Source organism: Panicum virgatum, chromosome 3K (assembly GCF_016808335.1).
Source record: "Panicum virgatum strain AP13 chromosome 3K, P.virgatum_v5, whole genome shotgun sequence".
Lineage (NCBI taxonomy): Eukaryota > Viridiplantae > Streptophyta > Magnoliopsida > Poales > Poaceae > Panicum > Panicum virgatum.
In genome coordinates, this window is record NC_053138.1 from 12031189 (window position 1) to 12052209 (window position 21021).

The 21021-nt window shown below is 52.1% G+C and overlaps 2 protein-coding genes and 1 non-coding gene across 4 annotated transcripts; 1 reads left to right on the plus strand and 2 right to left on the minus strand.

Annotated features, from left to right (window-relative positions):
- The first annotated feature begins 14874 nt into the window (after positions 1-14874).
- LOC120697629 (auxin-responsive protein IAA16-like) lies at positions 14875-16627 on the plus strand. Of its 2 annotated transcripts, none has more exons than XM_039980910.1 (6): positions 14875-15188; positions 15304-15382; positions 15586-15866; positions 15990-16110; positions 16185-16248; positions 16321-16627. In XM_039980910.1, the coding sequence occupies exons 1-6, from the start codon at positions 15089-15091 to the stop codon at positions 16387-16389; spliced, it is 714 nt and encodes a 237-aa protein (XP_039836844.1). In that variant the 5' UTR covers positions 14875-15088; the 3' UTR covers positions 16390-16627. The 2 variants fall into 2 exon arrangements, with proteins under 2 accessions (XP_039836844.1, XP_039836845.1); XM_039980911.1 differs by having other exon boundaries at positions 14879-15188; positions 16348-16627.
- A 327-nt stretch (positions 16628-16954) lies between these two features.
- On the minus strand, positions 16955-17174 carry LOC120701686. The gene has a single exon (XR_005686246.1). It is a non-coding gene; the product is annotated as a small nucleolar RNA U3 (small nucleolar RNA).
- A 190-nt stretch (positions 17175-17364) lies between these two features.
- Positions 17365-20873, minus strand: LOC120697628 (hexokinase-7). Its single transcript, XM_039980909.1, has 8 exons — positions 20307-20873; positions 19174-19324; positions 18897-19076; positions 18712-18786; positions 18453-18608; positions 18243-18341; positions 18026-18156; positions 17365-17924 (listed from the first exon to the last, which is right to left on the minus strand). The coding sequence occupies exons 1-8, from the start codon at positions 20486-20488 to the stop codon at positions 17519-17521; spliced, it is 1380 nt and encodes a 459-aa protein (XP_039836843.1). The 5' UTR covers positions 20489-20873; the 3' UTR covers positions 17365-17518.
- Between the last annotated feature and the right edge of the window lie 148 nt (positions 20874-21021).

Below are 21021 nucleotides of genomic sequence, written 5' to 3' on the forward strand. Positions count from 1 at the left end.
CCCACGCACGGCCCGCGCACAAACGCACGCGCGCGCACCGCTGCCTGCCGCCCTCTGCCTCACCGCAAAGGCCGCCGCCGCGCGCACGAGCTCGCCGCTCCGCTCGGCGCTGCCCGCGCGCACGCGCTCGCATTCCCACTCCTCTGCTCGGCCCACGTGCGCACCTGCCCACACCGCGCCGCGCGCGCCCCCGCACCGCCGCTGCCCCTCTGCGCGCTCGCCATGCCCGATGCCCGAGCCGCGACGCCGCGTGCCCCGCCGTGCGCACGCGTACCGCGTGGCCACACCGCGCGCCGTGCCGCCCGCCGCTGGCGCCCCGCCCTCGCCGCTCGTGCCGTCGCCCCTGTGCCGCACAGCGCCCGCCCCCCCCCCCCCACGTGCCACACGCCAGCCCGTGCCATCACAACGCCGCTGTGCCGTATCAGGAGAGGTGAGAGCAACGGGTGATCAAGGAGAAGGGATTAGCTCTGTGTGACTTATGCCCCGGTTAAAACCTCTGTGATAGGTCAATGACCCCTTGGTGGATCCCGTGATGGCTAGTCAGGTCTAGCTAAGGTAGGTAATGGCTTTGTTGGGATCTGCACCGACACTAAGGTGATCGAGTTGCAGTACCCCGCTTGTGGGTAAAGTTGCACACCTCTGCAGAGTTAAAACCTATTCGAATAGCCGTGCCCACGGTACCGGGCGAGTTACGGTGTGGTCACATAACTAATGTTTATTCTGGGATGGGTGTAACATCCCAGTTTTCATCATGATTAAGGGGGAGTGTTGAAATTTATAATGCAAGCTTTTAGAAGGTTCTATAAAAATATGAATAAACCATGGCATAATTTTGTTCACCATGACAAGGTTCTAGAATGTTCCACAAGAATCATAAGAAGACAAGAAGCTTGGATATTTTCTTGTCATGGTAAAATTTAGAATTTTCTAGAATTAGATATTTGTAGGGAACTTCCTAGAGTGTGACAAGTGTCACTCATCCAAGAGGGTGTGGGTGCCTATATAAGGAGGGTGCCACCCCTTGCCATGCCATACTACTCCACTCCATCCCACACACATCCAAGGGCATGGTAGAAGTGAGCATAGGTAGAGTGTGCTAGGTGTGTGATCCTTTGTTGCTTCTATAAGGTAAGCGTCTTTATAAGTGTTAGTCTCCCGGTTAAATTTAAGTACTTAGTGTATAAGTTGTGATCCATCGAAGGTTGGCTCTGCCACCCGGGATCACAAAAGGGTCTGGGCTTCATCGAAGGTTGGCTCTGCCACCCGGAAGCCAGCTTCATCTGTTGGTAGGCTCTGCCTCCCGGAAGCAAAAGGCGGCTCTGCCGTCAAAAGGACCCGGTACACTAAGTAACTAGAAGCTGACCGACTCTGAAGTGAGTTGGTGTAGATCCTCAACTTAGTAGGGCCACCTCAATTTCCAACAATCACTAAAATAAAACTTATGTTGCAATTAAACTAGTAACGTAAAATAATACTAACGTTATATGAGGTGTTACATAACTACAAGGTAAACTATTTTATACTCTTGCCTTGCGTTAGTACATTCGTTCCCTCCAGTAACCAGCATACGCATGCTTGCACCCACGACAAAAATCATCTCGTCACCATAAAAGCCTCTCGAGTTACCGTACCATGCCAGACAATCATGACAGCGCCTACCTCCTTTGCCATAACTTTATCATTCCCTGGAAGCCACAGAGTACCCACACCATTGACCTTGAAATGACCCGTCATGGCAGCACCCACCTCGCTAAAAATCGGGGTCGCCACGCACAGTGCCGGCCGAGATTTTTTTCCGCCGAACCGCCTCACCCTCTCGCTCTCGCTCGCGCACGCCGCTGCAGCGCCCTCGCCGGCTTTGCCGCCTCGGCGCTCACGCCTTCAGTGATGCCACTGTTCGCGTTGACGACGAGCTGCCGCAGCCCACGCCGTCGCCCGTCCTTGCGCGACGCCGTTGCTGCTCTCCTCGCCTATAAAAGAAGCAAGGCCGTGACGAGCCCCGTCACCAGCCCAAACACGCCGAGCCGCTTCGCTCCACCAGCTGAACCACTCCTCCCGAGTCCAGCTCACTCACGAGACGAAGCTCTAACAGTTGACCCTCTTCCTCGAGCTGTTCCGCGCCAAGGTGAGATGGCAGGCAGCTCCCCCGACCATTAACTCCACTAATAAAGGCCCAAAACACCCCCATGCTGTGAGCACTTAATCCAAATCATTCTACCAATCAATACTGTAAACTCAATATCTCCTTCATATCAACTCCTTTTCACGAAACTCTTTTTCCTAAACTTTCCTCAAATCATATATTATCTATTCCTCCTATTTTCATCTTCATTTGAGCTTATTGCTTGCTTGTGTTTGTTTGCCGATTGTGCCGTTTTCACTCGTAGATCACGGAGTGACTGAGGAGGAGCCTGCCAAGGAGCCAGAAGACCCGTACCGCGAGCAGGAAGCCGCCACTGCCGACGCGTACGCAAGCGAAGGCAAGTTTCATCGACCCCTACGTGAGTGGTTGCATCCATGTGAGGACGTCTAGTTGTAGCCCTGGTTTAGGATCGATTACATATACCAGTACTTGAGTGATTGAGTGTGCTCATGCATGCATCTGAGTAGTCATGCATATCCAGAGCTGAGAATAGGATACGAAGGGATCTAGCTGAGACCAGGGCAGCTGGGTATGCTGGAGCCGGCGCTACCGTGGTGGTAGGCTCGAGTTGATATGTTGAGAGATGGTTGCTGCCTTGGTGAACCATAAGGACCGAGTTGTTTTGACATCTCACCTAGCTTACTTTAGTACGACCACAGGTTCCGGTATGGGCCGGACTTAGCCTAATCCCACTGGTTAGCCTGACGGTCGCGGGGATGGTTTACGGGTATAGACCATTGGGGTCAGGGCCCGAGGGTTTGTGCGGCCGGGCTGGGGCGTGACCACGGCTGGGTGTCGGCTATGTCGGTTGTCCGTTCGGGCAGCCGAGCGTGTGGGTACAGTGTACGACCTCTGCAGAGTGTATAATCCATTCGAATGGTCCGTGCCCACGGTATGGGCAGGCTACGGTGTGGTCCTGACAACTAGTGAGCTACCTACTGTGGATTGTGTTAGGAAGAGTTGCATACCATTAGTTGCATTGCTAATGCATTGTGCTCAATGTGCGTCGTGCATGTCATTTCCCCTCCCGTAGGGTGAGGTGGAGCTTGCTGAGTACTTTTGTACTCACCCCTGTTGATTTTTCTCCAGAGGATCCTGACTTTGTGCCAGAAGACTACGAGTAGATCGTGTCCGCACCCAAGCTGATCGAGTGGAGCCGTGATGGATGAAGAGATAGTCCTGCATGTCGCTATGCTAGTTGTTATCTTATGGTTGTTCTGTGTAGCTTTGTGTTGTCACTTTACTCCTCATGTACGTGTTAAATAAAGCTCTGTATGACTCTGAACTCCACTTGATGTAACATGTATTATGCCGGAGACCTTATTCGGTAATTAATACATGGTTTAGCCTTGATCTGCGGGTCGGGGCATTTCAATGGGTTGGCGTGAGTTGTTTTGGAAAAGAGTCCGGCAGTTGTGTCGTGTGCTACGGCGGATGGGGAGTCCGGTAGCAGTCTAAAACTTGGATTCTGTGTGGATCAACCCTTCGTGTTATGCGATACAAGAAAACTGGTTTTGGAGATGTTTTCTTTCAAATGAACCCATGCATAAAATCTAGCTTTCCGCAAAAGTAAACCTTAACCTCATCCTTGAATTACCATGTGCATTATATTCTGTTATTCCCCCTCCGTGGGTGTGGTTGGACTTACTGAGTACGTTTGTACTCACCCCATTCTTTATTTTTACAGAAGAAGATCCAGACTTCATTCCGGACGACGCTGAGTAGGGGTACCGTCCTGCACCCAGCCTTACCTGTGGATTAGGGTCACCCGCAGGAGATACCGCATGGCGCAAGACTCTGATGATCCCCTTTTTATAATTAATATCGTTGTGTGGGTATGGGTTGTTATCCTCGCGATAGTGGCGCTTCTCTGCCCATTACCGCGTAGAGTTGTACGGTAATGAACCATCTGATGTAATAAATGTGTCATCAGCCTCCTGGGACTGATGTTGGTATCACATTTAAGTCTTCCCTTATGAGGGGACGCTTCATGCCAGGAGTAGGAGGTAGTCGAAACCGGTAAGCCGAGTACTGCTTTGCTTCGAAAGTACAGGAACCCGCACCCAACTCCTAGGGCGAGTCGAGTGGCCGTGGAGAAAGGGGTCGCATATGTTTACTTTTGGTGGTCTCACGTAGGGCTCGGCTGACTATATGTCGTTGGGCTGGTTCCTGTAGTTCGAGGCGGGGAGGGGAAAGGTTGGTGCGTGGGGTTCGATGGGATTTTTGCGTGCCGTGTTGGTTAGGTCCACCTTGCAAGGTTAAATCGGATCGATTCGCCGTGTCTCGCGGTTATGAGAGTCTTGATCTCTTGGTCACATCGTAGAAAGCAAATGGAATAAGAATGAGATGAGATGCAATGAGGGCTGACATTATTTAATTAATGGTTTGCTCACCTTTCTTGTTGTAGCTTTGCAAATTCTAGATGGTTAGTAAATTTATTGATATAATTGGAAGCTAAAACTGGGAAAATAAGGACTTACTTCTAGTGCTTTTTCTGCAAAATCAACCACTAGCCAAAAAGTCTTGCATGTCTAAATATGTGGACTAAGTTATACCCACTGGTCGGGTAAGTCTTGCTGAGTATTAGGTGCTCAGAGTTTGCTGTTTATCCTATTTCAGGTATAGGAGCTAACTAGGTTTCACATCGGTCGGCTCGATGTTGCGCCTTATCTTCACGTCTCGGTAGTCCTCGACTTATTTAGTTTATTTTATTTATTCGCTATTAAAAATGCTCTGCAAGCTAGATTTTTCTCCGCTGCTATCTTTTCTTTTGTAAAGTTTAAATTTAAAGCGGTTTTGTAAAAGCTTTGATATTATTTATTAATTTTTGTAAGTCTTTATCATGCTGGTACCTTCTGCGCTCGCCTTCGTGCGAGACTTCTAGTGTGTTTCGATCGGCCTGTGGGTTGGAAACAGCCTATTAAATTACACTTAATTAAGCTAATGTGTTAAAGAATGGTGGTTACACTTAATTAATTGTTTTTAGCTCGGCGGCTCTGTCACAGTCGTCGTCCCTTCCACCCGCGCGACCCGGCCGGCGCCCCCACCGCCCACGCACACCACACGAGCGTGCCCTCCCCCAGTCCCAACCCGCGCACGTCGCGTCGTCCTAGCTAGCTAGCTAACTCTCCACTGTACCCGATCCGAGGTACTCTAGACAACTGTGGCGTAGGCGTACAAGGACACCGAGCTCGGGATCGAGACATCGAGTCGAGTCAAGGCATGCTGTCTCGCTACGGTGGGGGGTGTGCAGGTCCGGCCTGCGCCTAGCCTCTCTCTGTCTCCCTCTCCACGCTGAATCATCAGAGATGCATCCATCATGCGGCGTCGTGGTACGTGCCGGCCGTACGCGTGCGTTGGAGCCAGGATCACGCATCCACCGCACGATGCCCACCGCAGCCGCAGCTCCAAACCAAGGGGCGCCGCCGCTAGCCGATCGATCGCCGTCGCCGCCTGGATACTCCAGGCTCCAGCTCGCTCCGGGGGCGGCGGTGGACCGTGCATCTATATATCCCACCGGCCCCCGGCACGTAGGTTACTCTCAGTGCGCGCAGCAATAGCCGTACAGTTCAGTTCGCCTAGGTACTTTCTGTCGCCTGTTTGTTGCATGCATGTTACTCCCCTGGCTGCTGAAGGAAAGAGAACGCGGCCCATCTTGCATCCTCCGACGAATTCATCCACCAAACATCATGTTTGTTACCAGAATGATGGATCACATCACCTTAATTTCTTGCGCCGCTAGCTATAGAGGTTATTTGAGCTTCTTGGAGCTTTTTTTTTTGTTCATGGAGTATTTTTTTACTGCAAGTAGAGTGGTTTTCTTTTCTTTTTCACATCGTCGCAATTCGCAAATGCTTTTTTTTATTCTTGGAGTTTTTTTTTTGAGAGGTGCTTCTAGTCATTCTCAAATTTAGAAGGGCCGCAGCCCGCAGTATCCAAAACGAACCTTATGTGCCGGCCCGGGCTAATGCTTTTGGCCCACCATTGCTAGTGGGGGCGGTTAAACTTAACCGAGTAAATAAGTGCTCACCGATTAGTGCACCATGTGTGTGCCCTTGCTGACATGTCCACCAGAGCCTCTACTTTTTCTTTCGAGGAAAAAAATATAAATTTATATCCTCCGAGTTAAGTGCACACGTAAAAGGATTAGGAAATGGAAGGAACTGTGTATCCGAAGCTTCAGAGCTAGGGAGCGATCTCAAGAGTTGGCTCTGAAACCGCGCGCGCGTGCGTGATCCCTGCTTGGTAGCATCGATCACCAGTTTTATAAAAATTATGGTTCGTTTAAATCAAAAATGCTAATTGGTAAATGTGCTAAATTTTAGCATTAGCTTATCCAAATAGGAGTGCTAATAGGATGGACTAAACTTTAGTCATTTTTTTTAAAAAAAATAGTATTGCATGAGTGCTAATATGTGCTAAAGTATAGCGCTCAAATTTAGCTCCTCCATGCAGACCCTTACAACACATCTCCACTGGCGTATCGGATCAGATGGCCTGGATCGAGCATAGGAGTGCAATGTCCGAGTTTTTCTCGATCGGGTATTATCTAGATCGACGACGACGGCGCGCACGTGGTACATTGAACAATAATTTCCCCAAATAAAGTGTTCGAGCTAGTGTCCATTTCCAGCCTCGTCTCGATCAGAGAGAGGAACGGAGCGATCAAGCATGCGCAGCTTCCCTTTTCCTTGATGCTCACCCGCAGATGGTTCATACATACTTCATAGCTAGACTGTATGCTGCTGCTCATGAGTGTTTCATTTGCCAGAATTTCAGCTTAGACAGGGACAGAGACGACAGTTTAACGAGAAAGCGGAGGAAAAGATTAGTTAGTGCATCGTGCGCCTTGGCAAAAGATTCAGAGCTAGCGAGCGATCTCAAGATCCAAGCTGTCAACCGCGCGTGCGTGCTCCCTCCAACCAGGAAATCGACTAGCAGAGAGCATGCAGTTCCAAAGTTAGTGTGGGATGGGCACATCACAGGCAACACTATTTCAAAAAAAAAAAGTATCACTAGGCACTAGTTAAGTATAATTGCACTTGCAATTGTTGTAGTTGAGAAACATATCGAACGGTGTAATCCATTTATCTATCGCATGGATGGTTGTGCTAGCTGATGTGGCTCGATCGTAAAGTGGGCAGGGCATTACGGCAATACTAAAGCTTCTTCATCGGGTAATTAACGAAGACGTAACGTACGTGTCGATTTTTAACAATTTCTAAACACCTGCATCTATCAATTCTGATCCCAGAAATATAATGCCACACGAACAGTATTTATGTTCACATCAGAGCTTCAAATAATTCTGTATTAATTCACAGCCTATGGACTACTTTAATCTGGTGCTCATCTCTTTACATCGCTTCAGAGTGTTACGTTCAAAAGGAAAAACATCGCTTCAGAGTGTGTGTGCTGCTGCGGCTGGCTGCGGGTACAAGCCGGGAGAGAAACGGCATGATGCAGCGGTTGTTGCGACATGACACCGTGTAGAATTACGTCCCCTCGCCATGATTCTCTCGGAGAATTGAACTTTGCCAAAGGTGCTCTTTTGTGGAACATTTTTTGTGTTTCCAAATCCCACTCGAGTGTCTAGAAATGCTTTCCTTTTCTTTTCTGAAATGACTTCCACTTGGGATTCAGGTGGCCGTGTGAAAATGGCGCGTGCAAAATTTGGGGTCATGGTGAAGGCTCGTTTATTTCTCTCATAACTTTTACATTACCAAAAGTATTAAAAAATAGTCGCGGAGATGGGTAAAACTATTATTAAACCACATGGGAAAGAGTTATTTTGCTTCACAATTTTTTATTAAAATAAATTGCTTACAATGGAATCATACTAAAAATTATAAAATTTTCCATATTTGAGACGCGCATGGTGATTCCGCTAACATCATTGACACCCCAAGAGCGGAGAGCATGCCGCAACCGAGCTAACTAGCACGAGGGTCCATTCTAGCTCTATATCACTACATGTCATCTTCTCATCAAGAAGTCTAGCTAGGATTTCGCAGTCGCGGCCATCACTGTCTTCCCCTTCGGTTTTCCTCCTTCGTTCCTTGCTAGACGAAAGGCGGCGGGCAAACAACTCTTGTGAGTTGTGTACCAAGGCCAGCTGCAACAGAATCGATACGCTCTCTACAAGACTCCCACATAGGAAAAAGAAACAAGAAGAGAGTCGCTAGGCTAGCTCTAGTGTGTGCTCAAAACGAATCAGCCGAACAATACACATTGTGGCAGCCGAACTCTAGTCAGAGCAGAAATTGGATGTTGCAGACGCGCCGAGCCGTGACCAGTTAAATATAGCATGACTGTTCCATTCATCCGCTCATGACTACAGACGCTCTATATTTCATCGTACATGGATATTGGTATATAGAGCAAGCTCTCTTTTATTGTTGGGATGCGAGAAATTTCATCTCCATTAAATTTAGTCAGCATGATTAACTAGTTATTAGTCTTGATATCAGTAAAGACTAGCCTAATACTAGTAATACTTGCTCTTATCTCGACCCATGATATGCTGATGAGGTGATTGTGATTGTGAACCAAATGTCATAGCGCATCGGTGGAACATCTCTCTCCTCCCGGTCAGCAGCCACACAGCCAGCCAATCAGCCAAGCTACTCATGCCTTGCCTGGTAGTGCCTACTGCCTAGTACCGACGGCGACGGAAATGTTCGCCGCGTGTTGCTTCGCCACTGGCTCACGGAGCACGCTCGCCTGTGGCGCTCTGTGTGTCTTGTGGCCGCGGCCCTTGTCGTGGAGTCGTTGCACGAGGCCACGAGCATGACCAAGGCTGGCTCAACGGAAATAGCTACGGAGCAGGCGCCAGGGCAAAACAATGCCCTCCCACAACAATGCCGGGAAATAGAACCGGTTCTTGCAAAATTCATGTGGAATTTTTAGGGTCGCAAATAGGTGCTTCTAAAGGTATTCACGGCTCCTTCCATTTAAAAAAAAATAGTACAAATTTTTAAAAACGATGAATACACTAAGGAGTACTCATTTGCACCTCTAGAAATTTTTACATGCCAAAAGAAGACCCTATTAGGTTTAACAATCTGCTAAGATAGCAAGGATGGAGGGGGTGTAGTTCCCCATTTTTGCCAAAACTTTTGCTCTTTTTTCTCACTTTTTGGCAAATGGATCTAAACAACATGGGTAAAAAGTAGCAAAAGTTGGGCTGCAAAACTTTCAGCATTTGGGAGCCAGGAATCTCAAAAACGCTAAACACGCGTCGGGGGACAGCCAAGAGAGTAACTTTTGGTATTTGGCACAAAAAAAATTGCTGTTTTGCCATGCATCTAAACACTAAGGTGTAAAGTTTGTATGCCAAAAAATTTAGGGTCTATTTGGTTCCCGGCCAATGCCCGCCACGCAAGCTGTGGCGCGGCCTCCGAAGTTGTGACGATGTGTGGCGAGCCAAACGGCCACTACACTTTGGCGAGAATATCAACATAAAACAGTTGTGGCAGCCAAAACTAATAGTCAATCAAGCAGCAGCCTTCACAGGTGTGGCCGCTTACTCGTGATGTGGTGAGTTATGTTTTCAATCCAAGCACCCCCTTAGTGCAAAATACTTTGGCCAAAAGTTTTGGCACTCCAAATGCATCTAAATAGGAAGTATAGCTTAATTTCAACTCAAATGAATCTACTGCCAGTAACCAATGTAGCCGTTGCGAAGCCGTAAAACCTTAAAAAAACTATCTTTTTTTAAGTAATAAAAAAAACTGCCTTGCTGCTGGCATGCTGTACAAGAGAGAGACGGAGAGGGGAAATGTGGTCAGAGAAGGAGAGAACAAATGCGGTCAACAGGTGGTGGTATTCTTCTCCTTTTTACCTCCGGAAAAGGAGCAAAGCTGGTTGGCTGGCTATTATTACTCTGCACCCCAAGATTTGGTCGTGGTCAAGCGTAGACTTTGCAGACACTGGCAGGCCGCTGGCCGCCCCCAACCTACGGACTTCAGCTGCACAAGTGAACAGAATACGGTAGTGCAATCATTTCCCGGCGGACATTTCACAACTGTCCCTGCAAAAGTGAACAGAAGACAGCACAGGAGAGATGTTCAGGTTCTCCCCTCACGGCCGTGTTTATAAAAACTTTTTCGTGCTTTGAGCACTAATTTTTACTCCCTCCGTCCCACTATATTAGCATTCTAAAGATTCAAAAATTTTACCACAATATAAGCATTCCTAGAGGCTGGGTCCCACATCCATCCCTGTCCTCCCCACCTCGCACCTGATGGCCCGCCCGCCCGCCGCCGTCCCTTCCCACTCTGGCCGCCGCGCCACCCTCCTACCCTACCGCTCCGGCCGCGGCAGCGCCCGCCTCCCCTCCCGTTCTGACCGCCGGGCCAAGTCGCCCTCCTCCCCTGCCGCTCCGGCCGCGACGGTCCGGCGGCGCCCACCTCCCCTTCCGCTCCGGCCGCCGGGTCGCGCTGTCCTCCTCCCTCCCGCTCCGGCCGCCGTGCCGGCCTCCTCCCCTCCCGCTCCGGCCGCAGCACCGCGCTGCCCAACTCCCGTCCCGCTCCTCCGCCACGCAGCGCCGCCCTCCTCCCTCCCGCAACGCCGCCACGCAGCGCCACCCTCCTCCCCTGCAGGCATCACCTGGAGTTGCGGTAGCGTCGCGGGCGGGAGCCACTCCAGCGCCGGCCGGAGGTGTGGTGGCGTCCGTGACCGTGAGAGCCATGCCACTTGCTTGCCCTCTCACCCACCTCAGGGGTAGAAATGTCATTTCCTCCTTGTGCTATTTTGGCATTTGAATCCCTGGAATGCTAATATACTGGAACGGAGGGAGTATGGTGTAAACCAAACATGGCCCACAACTGTCTTTGGTTTCTGCTACGATATGCAGTCAGCAGCAGCAGGAGAACACTGTTGCCGTGATTCAAAAGTTCTCATTTTGAAATGGAGTTCTCACAAATGGGACTAGCTAGACCAATTGGGTCGAATCTCACCGCTCCTTCTGATCTTCTCTTTACATTTTGGTTCTTCCTATTGATTTATTTGATCTGGATGTAAACTTTGAGGGAAAATTGTAATAGAAGATTCGTGGAAACAAACAATCTCTCATCAGAGCACATGGATCTTTAAACTTTTTTGTGTGGTTCTTCCTCCCTAACTCGGCTATAAAACAAGGACTAACTTTAATTCTAAGAGGTACATTTTATTTCTACCCACATACACAATTCATCTCATGAGATAATTTCACAAATGACCTCTTCATCATGCCCTGTCTCGGTTCAGTGCTCCTCTCCACACCAAAATCAGCAGTTGCCACTCAACTCCAGCCGCCCATGAACAAAGCCAGCCATCTACTTCATCAGTCCGCTTGGTTTATTTCTAGCTAAAGTCAACACAGCAAGCATTCCACTTTCTGACATGCAACTCGATCTCAGCACCAGCACTACCAACATTCAGATTTCTTCCATGATATCACGCTGCACCTTGTGATCTCATTTTTAGCCTATAGATTTCCTCCTGCTCTTATTAAATTCAGTTCGCCAACTACACAAACAGTCATGTTTTCCCTAAGGTTGCAGAGGGATTAAACAAGTAGTACGCCTAAAAGCATGTGGGTTAGTGCTGAGCTTATCTTCTTATCTCATTCATGCTTTCTCCCTCTTCTCAACCCCACTTGTTCCCTCTAGTATGTCAAATTCTCTTGCCTTGATCGTGTGCTAAAGGGACTCCACCCATTATCTTTTATTTGCTGCAAAAACAAATAAGAAAAGAATCCTAGGGGCTTATTGCTCCAATTTGCAGTTCATCGACCATTTATGTGCCACTGTTAATTTTAAGCTTTGTAGCGATATATGGACGACTTTTCATAGACTTCAATAATCAAGGAATTATCTGCGTAGGAATTTAAAAAACACAAAATATAGTGGGTGTAAAGTTGTTACATACAAATTGATTTCCCATTCTTGTTCCGTTCTAGATGTTCATCCTCCTTTGTTGTTATTGTATTGTAGAAACTTACAAGGCGGGCATTTTGCTACTCTCTCTGTCACAATGGACATATATTTGTGTGATCAATTCAAAGTGGAAAAGTCATAATTGCTAATATACCCACGAAAGAGTAAGCAACGGAATGAATTTATACGTTAGGCGAACCGTCGAGGACTTCTCGAGTTCGAAACATCATATCATGTTCGAAACTGGAAAAAATCTAAGATAAATCAGTTAAAAAAGTATCATAGGAATAGGGAAAAGAATATGTGCCAAACATTCATAATTTCTCAGAATTAGGTTTTGCAGCGTATGACAAGCACAAGACTTTGTTTTTGAATAATCAAGTGCAAGACTTGTGGAGTTGTGCTCTTGAGCACGAGTGGGACTGGGACTGGGAGACTTGGGTTTGGATTCCTTCTCCCGTTTCCTATAGGTGGCCAACTGGGCCGAGCCCGTTGGGCCGGCACGGGCACGGCCGGAGAAAGCACGGCCCAAACACGGCCCGTCCCGTGGCCTCGCGGGCCCGTGCCGTGCCCGTGCCAGGCGCCGGGCCGTGCCTGGGCCGCAATCCCGGCCCGTGGCACTAGCACGGGCCCGGCCCGGCTAAGGCATCTGCACGGGGCGGCACGGCCTCGGCCCGTGAACCCCTGCGTCGCTCCCCCCTCCCATCCCCATCCTTCTCGCGACAGCCGACAGGCGACTCGCCGCTCGCGTCGCTCCTCTCCGGCCGCTCGCGTCGCTCCCCCTCCGGCCGCAGCCGCCTCGCCGCTCCCCCTCCGGCCGCAGCCGCCTCGCCGCTCCCCCCCGGCCGCCGCAGCGCCACTCCCCCCTCTGGCCGGATCCGCCGCGCCGCTCCCTTCCTCCCGTCCGTGAGCTCGGACCTCGCCTCCGGCGTGCTCGGATCTCGCCTCCGTCCGCGGGCTCCGACCTCGCCCCCGGACGCCGCCGTCGCCCCCTCCGCGGCCTCGCCTTCGCGCTGCTGCTCTGCTCGGCCTCCTCGCCTTGGCCGCGGCGGCCGCCACGAGGGCCGGGGCGCAGCCGGCGTGCGACCTCGGTGGCGGCGTCCCCTACCTCTGCCGCGTCGCGTCGCCGGCCAGCCGCAGCTCGTCTTCGCCCACCTCGCCGCCGCCACCAAGGGCCGCCGTCGCCCCCACCCGTCGCCTGCGCGGCTGCGACGGTCTTCCCCGCCATGGTCCGCCCCGGCCGCCGCCGCTCGGGCCTGCCGTGCTTCCGTGCCCAGGGGCACGGCCCGTCACGCCGGCGCCCTCGTAGGGCCGTGCCCGGGCCGGGATGTCGGCACGGCGGCACTACGCAGCACGGCACGGCGGCGCCGCCGTGCCCCGGCGTGCCGTGCCTCCCCGTGCCCGTGCCGGCCGTGTTCGGGCCGTGCCCGTGCCGTGCGGCCCGGTTGGTCACCTGTACCGTTTCCCTTGCCTTTCCTGGCGTCTGCCCATCCCCGGGAGGGAGAGGGAGCCACTCCTTGCCAGTATCCTCACTGATGCTTTCCTGCTGAACAAGAACAATTCAGGAGAGAGAGAGGGAGTTGAAACCTGAAAAGTAGTCCACTTTCGCAGCACCTGCACGGCGCTGCTGCGAATCAAATCACGTCCCTTTTTACCTCTCTCTCTCCTGAATTTTTCTTGTTCTCTGCAGGAACTCTCTATCTCTAAACCTTGTCCCATCTCGCAAGCTTTCCTCCCGTCCCCCCTCCTTTGGCCTTTCCGGTCTCTGCACTGCAGCCTCCTGCAGTGCTGCCTGCCTGCTCCTCGGGCGCAGCGTCCAGCTGCTGCTGCATGCTCTGTGCTCTCTCTCCTCCTCCTTGCAGCGCTCTCCTCTGTCCTCTACTTCTCTCCCCCGAGCTTTTTGCCAATTTACCAGTCCAAACAACTGGCTTCGCTCATTTGCCACCGCAAAGAATGCATTCGCCAGTTTACGCTTGCAAACAATATCACTTTGATTAACCAAGCACTGTGTCCATTTTACCCCTGGCCCCACCCGTCAGATCCTTCTTCTCCAATCTTCCTCCGCGAGCCCGTGAGCAGGAGGGCGACCTCGTCCCAGGAACAGGCACAGGAAACTCTTGTACACCCGCTGCTACAACAAATAGGACGGGCTGCCTCTCCTCTCTCCATCACCTCTTGTCATCCCCAATCCCGACGCGGGCGGCGCGGCATGAGCGCGAGCTCATGCAGGAGATGGGCACGAGCTGAGCTGCACGAAGGGAGCAGACGGGGTGGGCATTCCACGCGGTCACGGGCTCACGGCCATGGCTGACTTAGCATAGCGGCGCGGCCACAAGGGAGAAGAAGGGGAACGACGGAGAAGGAAGAGGATCGCGGGTGTGGTTGAGGTCGAGCGTCGCCGGCGAGCTGCTCAGTCGAGGGCAAGCTCATGGGTACGGTTGAGGGTGAGGTCGGGTAGGGCGCGTGAGAGCTCGGGCGTTGCTGGCGAGCTGCGCGGCCGGCGGCACCTCCTCGTCGCGCTTGCCATCGGAGACGTGGTGGCTACCTTTTGACGCCGGCTAGCTTTCATCCTGCACGGATGAAGAGGGATACGAAGATGGATATAGACGAGAGGGAAGAGACGATGAGGAGGAAGATAGGAGAAGAAGCATCTGACGGGTGGGGCCAGGGGTAAAATGGACACAGTGTATGGATAATCAAAGTGACATTGTTTGCAGGGGTAAACTGGCGAATGCATTCTTTACAGTGTCAAATGAGCGAAGTCAGTTGTTTGGACGGGTAAATTGGCAAAAAGCTCCTCTCCCCCACCCTTTCTTGTGATCCTGTCACCCATCCGACCGTCCATCCTATCCCACCTATATATGCCAGCTTGCTCTGCCTCCCAGGGCCAGTGCGCGCGCGCTCTACTGCTCTGTGCTCCGTCCCAGCGTTTCAGAGCTGCTGCTGCTGCTGCTTGACTGTTGGGAGCACAGCAGCGTGCACGGGGTAGATAGGAGGAGACAGGGAAGGGCGAGGCCGAGGGGAGATGGCTTGGAATGGCCGCTTCGGCGACGAGGAGGGGAGGGGCCTGGAGCTCAGCCTCGGCCTCCCGGGCTACTTCTCCAAGTCGCCAACCCACGCTGCAGGTTCGGTGTCCTGCCCTTTTCCTTCTTGCTCGTATCATCGTGTGGTTCTTTGCTTCGTCTGGAATAAGTGAGTCTCCCATCATCCCATGGTTTCAACGATCTGTGTCGGTTTCAGCTTTGGAGGAAAAGGGGAGCGCTGGCTCTGCTGCCGCCGCCACTGCTCGAGCGAAGGGAAGCAATGGCTTCAAGGCGAGGTAACCGCTGATGATCTTTCTCCTCACCTGCTTGCTCTGCTTTTTGGTTGCTCGTTTCATCAGGCATTTGTGCCTGAAGGCCGAAGCCTAGAGTAAAATTCTCACCTTTGCAACTTGACACGATTCTTTTTGTATGCCTTTTTTTTTCGTTTCTTCTGTTTTTATGGTGCGCCATCTTCTTCTAAATCACCTGAATTCTGCAGTCCGGCGGCAGCTGCTCCGGTCGTCGGATGGCCGCCGGTGCGCGCATTCCGGCGGAACCTCGCCTCGTGGTCCTCCAAGCCGCCGTCCCACGAGCCATCAAGCCAGAGGGGCAGTGATCCCACGGGCGCCGGCAAGGCCGTTGAGGCCGGCAAGAAGGGGCTCTTCGTGAAGATCAACATGGACGGCGTCCCCATCGGCCGGAAGGTCGACCTCAGGGCGCACGCCGGCTACGACACGCTCTCCGCCGCCGTCGACCACCTCTTCCGCGGCCTCCTCGCCGGTACGTGTACTCCGGTTCTGGAAATGGTGCGAATGTGTGTGTGATCTCTGTCTCTCTGATTCTGGTGTCTGTCTCTTCAAGAAGACAAACCTCTGAACTTACAATCTCTGGTTGCTCTGCTAGCTCAAACATCAGGAGGGGAGCAGGAGGTGATCACCGGGGTCCTGAACGGCAGCGGCGAGTACACGCTGGTCTACGAGGACGAGGAGGGCGACCAGATGCTAGTCGGAGACGTGCCATGGGAGTGAGTTCTGTCAATCTTTTCGTCCCCGTCACACAATTTTCTGAATCTCTGCTGACCAACGGCTTTGCTTTCAGGATGTTCACCAGCACGGCGAGGCGTCTGCGCGTGCTGAGGAGCTCCGATCTGAGCCCGTCTTCGGTCAGTCACACCTGCCGCGCTGAATCCATTTTGTGCTAGTGGATTGTATAGCCTGCCTGAAAATGTTTTCAGACGCTGGTGTATGTTCTTGCTTTGCAGCTAAGAGCAGCTAGCAGGAAGAGAGCAGCAGCTGAGTGCTGAACTGGTGGCTGAGTTGGAGTCTGAACTAAGTCTGAGCGTCTTTTCCCCTAGCCATCTGTGTAAATCTTCAAGTAGTTTCTTCTAGTATCATATTCGTAGTGTTTTGCCCATCATGCTACAGAAGCAAGAACCAAGAGTTGATCGGTGCTGTTAGAATCATGTGATGCTAGGACCTGTATCAGAACCTTTTTTTTTAAGGGAAGTTTGGCTGTGCTCTCAAGGGAGGTGTGTCTGTTCATCATCTTGTCTGAAATTTTTGAAGTGAGGTGTCGGGGACTCTTGGTGCTGCACACATGAGCTAACTCTTGTTTTTCATTCACGATGATCCAACTTTGATAGGTTAAGCTCCACACGAAAATTTAAACGAGTGTAATCAGTTGAAATAATTTCTCCTGAGTCGTGACTTTCGTCAGGTTAAGGTGCAGGCTGTCCCGCTGATTTGCTGTTAGAGCCTTGGAGAGGTAAAAAAAATAGAAAAAGAGGTTGTCAAGTGAAGGCTCTCCTGTTCTTTTGCAGCTTGGTCCTTGGAGAGTGAAAAGAGTGAAAAAAAAGAAGCAAAAAAGAGCGCTTGTCAGACAACCCTGTGGGCCACCTCAACCGGACAGGCCGGTCAAGAACGATCCTCTACAAGCTCCGAAGGGGCAGCAGCCCAAATCCGTCGCCGCTAATCACGCTCTGGCCCCACAGGTCATGCGTCATCAACCAAGCTTGAGTGTTTGCCTCCTTATTAGTCAAGGATGAAGCGGTACGATCCTATAGAACAGATCCTGTTCAAGTAAGGTCGTGCCACACCTCGCGAGACTCCGCCTTATAAGCTGGCTGCGAGCGGCCTGCGCTTCCGAGGTGGTACTATCTCTCGCGACGCGCGGGGGCTGCGGGTTCTCTCGCTCAAGTCATCAATTGGCGAATTCTTGTTCTGGGCCGCGACCCATCCTCCCACGGAAGGCCAAGATTTCTGAAACATGGAACCAGGCCTGAACAACAAGCACGGGAAGACACTTCTGCATTCCGTTTTGAACATTCGTTTGGCAGAATCCAAACAAACTTTGCTCGAAAACATACGAATTCGCTACAAATACATCGTGAGTGCCAGAGGAGGAGCCTGGGACTTGCACAGTGGCGCGGCCGTTCAGTGCTGGGAGTGAGCAGCCGCGATCAGGGCGGCGCCGAGGCCGGACCCGTCCTTGGTGAGCTTCACGGCCACCGACCTGGACGCCTCCTCCCCCAGCAGCTCCACCAGCGTGCGCTCCAGGCACTGCCTGAACTCGGCGTAGTGCTCAAACAGGCCGCCGTCGATGGCGACGACAGACCGCCGCTCATCGCCGGGGACGGCCCTCCCGATCTTCCTGAGGATGCCGACGATCCCTGCCGCGGCCAGCCGTGCAGACCTGGTGGTGACGATGTCGCAGATCTCCGCAACCATCTTCCTTGTCTCCAAGGATGTGTCCTTGATCTTGAGGTTTTCTGCCAGTTTGTCTGCCACGATTCTCAGATCAGGCGTGTCATCGTGGTGCATTGCGGAGATATCAGGAGTCCTGCAACAAGTGTTCAATTAATTAGTTTGGTTGACTGCATGTGTGTTTCATGAAGCCATTACAGCAATATTAAGTAATTCCTGGCTCATCGATAATCATACCTCAGAATGAATCGGGTTTTGAGCTTAGTTTGGTTGACTTTGCCGAAGAGTGTAGACTGTGAGGCGATTTTAAGAAGCACCCTCCTGACGATCTCGCCAAGGTACATTCCTGAAATCAACTTCTCGAAGATCTGAAAAACAAGTCACAGTCAAAATGTATAAGCATCATGTGTGTTAACGATAATGATATCATTGGGCAATTTATAGGCAAATCTACCTGCTCTCCTGGGTTTAAGCTCTCCTCATCTAATGCCTGATCATATTCTGTGATTGGGAGGCAGGATGAGGAGAAGTTACCCCATTCCGTATTGATCACCTAAATCGCAGAAGAAATTAAGCATGCTGAGAAGTTTGTAAAAAAAAAAGAGAGAGACATAATTATGTTATTATTATGGACAAGATACTTGAAGTGAGAATTCAGCTGTACCATGTTTCCTGATTTAGGCAGCTCGCCCTCAAACTTCGGTATGGCACTTGCCTCTTCAACATACGCGGCATTCGAGCCAGTACCTAATATGACACCGATGACGACATCCTCATCATTGTATCTACCGGCAGCCAGTGTCCCAACAGTATCGTTGATCTGAACCATGAAAAACGTAATGTCAATGAGTGATCCTAGCATATGAAGACTGTCTGTATCAGAGTGAAGATAAAATAGATGAGATAAGAAACTAAGAACTAACCAATGCAGCCACATGCATGTCGACGCCTTGCTTCTCCATGGCCGTCTGCAGTTCAGCGACAACATCCTCGCCCACCTGAAAAGTTTCAGAAATGCATCAGCGTAAGAAACCAAACAATTCTGATAGAACTTTGCGTATGACAGAGGGCACCAATTGGGATGGCTGGCGGCAGAGTGAATACTTACAGCGTCATCGATCGAGAACGCCTTGGTCCACTTGATGAGCGTGCCGGACGCGATCGATGTCTGTCTGACAGGGAACGAGAAGGTGAACCCCAGCTCCCTCTGCTTGTCCTCAAACAGATTACTGCGCCCTTCGTCCGCGACGGAGCTGGCCAGCGCAGAGGCAATGAAGCCGAACAGCTCCTGAAGAATTCAGCCCGGAACACCAAGGGTGAGATGTGGGAGCGTAACCACGTAAATGGTGGGCAGAGCAAAAGAATGGAGTATACGCTGGGCTCACCGAGGCGTTGCCTGACATGAGGTGGGGAGGGATGGAGACCTCCTTGGACTCGCGCTTGGCGACGCGCTTCTCTCTGCCCGCGAGCTGCACGCGCAGGACGCGGAAGTTGGTTCCCCCGAGATCCAGGGCGTAGAAGAGCCCCTCCTCATTCCTGAATTTCGTAACAACTTTGTAAGCAAATTGACTTCAGAATCAGAGGCATTGCATACATACAGTAAGAAACATGAACAAAGGGAGTCAAAAATAAAATGAAAGGACGGCCATCAAAGCGTTTGCAATCTTTACTGTATCTGTTTTTGACTTGAAACCAGAAAGTCGCTTTGTTTTTGTTCGTCTGCGCAGCAGCTGGAGCAACTAAACACCGGGGGCGGGTGGAACCGACAGGTGCGTCGTCGTTAGCAGCTGGCGCCACGGAACTGAGAACTGGCTGTCGGGTTAGGTTCAGAGTGCTAGACAAGGCATGCGCTGGTGCGCTGGCTCCGATCCAATCCACCAGCCTCCTCCTCCACCACCGTCGCGCGCACGCGTCGGTTGGCCGTTCGCCGTCGCCCCGCGACGTGCCAACTTGCCGCGCAGCGCGGCGTTGGAGGCGACTACTGCGAGGCAGCTTGGCACACCAGGCTCGCGACCCGACGCGCCCCGGCACGTGCCGCCGCACAGGGTGTGTCACGGGAGACGCGCACCCGGAGACGCCAGCAGCAGATGGAGTTGGTAGGGGGGGAGCACGTACGCTTTCTAGAAGACGAGGAACAGACGGGTAGGAGGCCGCTCCGACAACGCAGACGTACGGCCAGCTAATGCTTGCAGACGGAAGCCAAATTTTTTTAGGAAGGACGGAAGCCAATTTGGAGTGCGAAACATCCTAGCATCAACGGTGATCGTGGTTTGCGTGTACCAATTGATAGTGTTTACTACCGGAGGTAGTAAATGGCCGGCTAACCTTTGCCTGGATCGGATCAGAGGATATACAGCGCCGTGTTCGCACGGATTTGGCATCCGGAAACAATAATTACTGATACGAAATAAAAACATGGATTTTTTTTCTTTGTCGCTGTTGTTGGACTAAAGTGAGGCGAACTTGCAAATTGCGCGGCAGCGATTAACAATGGTAGGAGGAGGGAGGTGGTGGTTACCCGGTGGGGAGGTTGTCGACGTAGGAGATGATCATCTTGATCTTGCTGCCGCCCTCCTCACGCAGGCCGGCCCGCATCTCCGCCTCCATGGCCGCGGCCACCTCGTCCAGCCGCGCCGCCGGCGCCGCGCACGCCTCCCGGAGTTCCGCCACCACCCGCTCCGCCGCCGCCGCCGCCACCATCTTCGGTCGACTCCACGCGCCGATCAACCGGGGCCGACCACCGAACGCGCGCGCCCCTACTCAGCAACCGGCGACCGCGGCTGGCAGGAATAAGCTACCCAAAGCTGCGATCTTGCGGCGTGAGAACTTGAAGAAGCCGAGGAACAGAGAGGAGGAAAAATCTTGGAGTATGCACTTGTGGATTTTCGGAGGCTTGGTGCGCAATCCGTGGAGGAGGATTTGGGTTGTGGCCGCGGCCCGCGAGGTTTATTTATAGCCTCCGCCCGCGCGCGCGCTGGCGAGGGAAGAAGATAGCGCGAGAGCGAGACGGACGGGGACGAGCTGGCTCCGCCTCGCCGGATCTGACTGCAAGGGGGCCGAGTCGGACTCGCCGCGGCGGGTGGAGTAGATTTGTTTACCGGATAATTACTGTCGGTTACCGGAATTAATTATCCTTTGCTGGATAATAGTAAAAGGGTGCGGGAGGAGGAGGCGGCGGCGCGACGCCTTGCCAAGAGCGCTGCTTTGAATTCTCCTCCTCCCTCCGGCCAGGC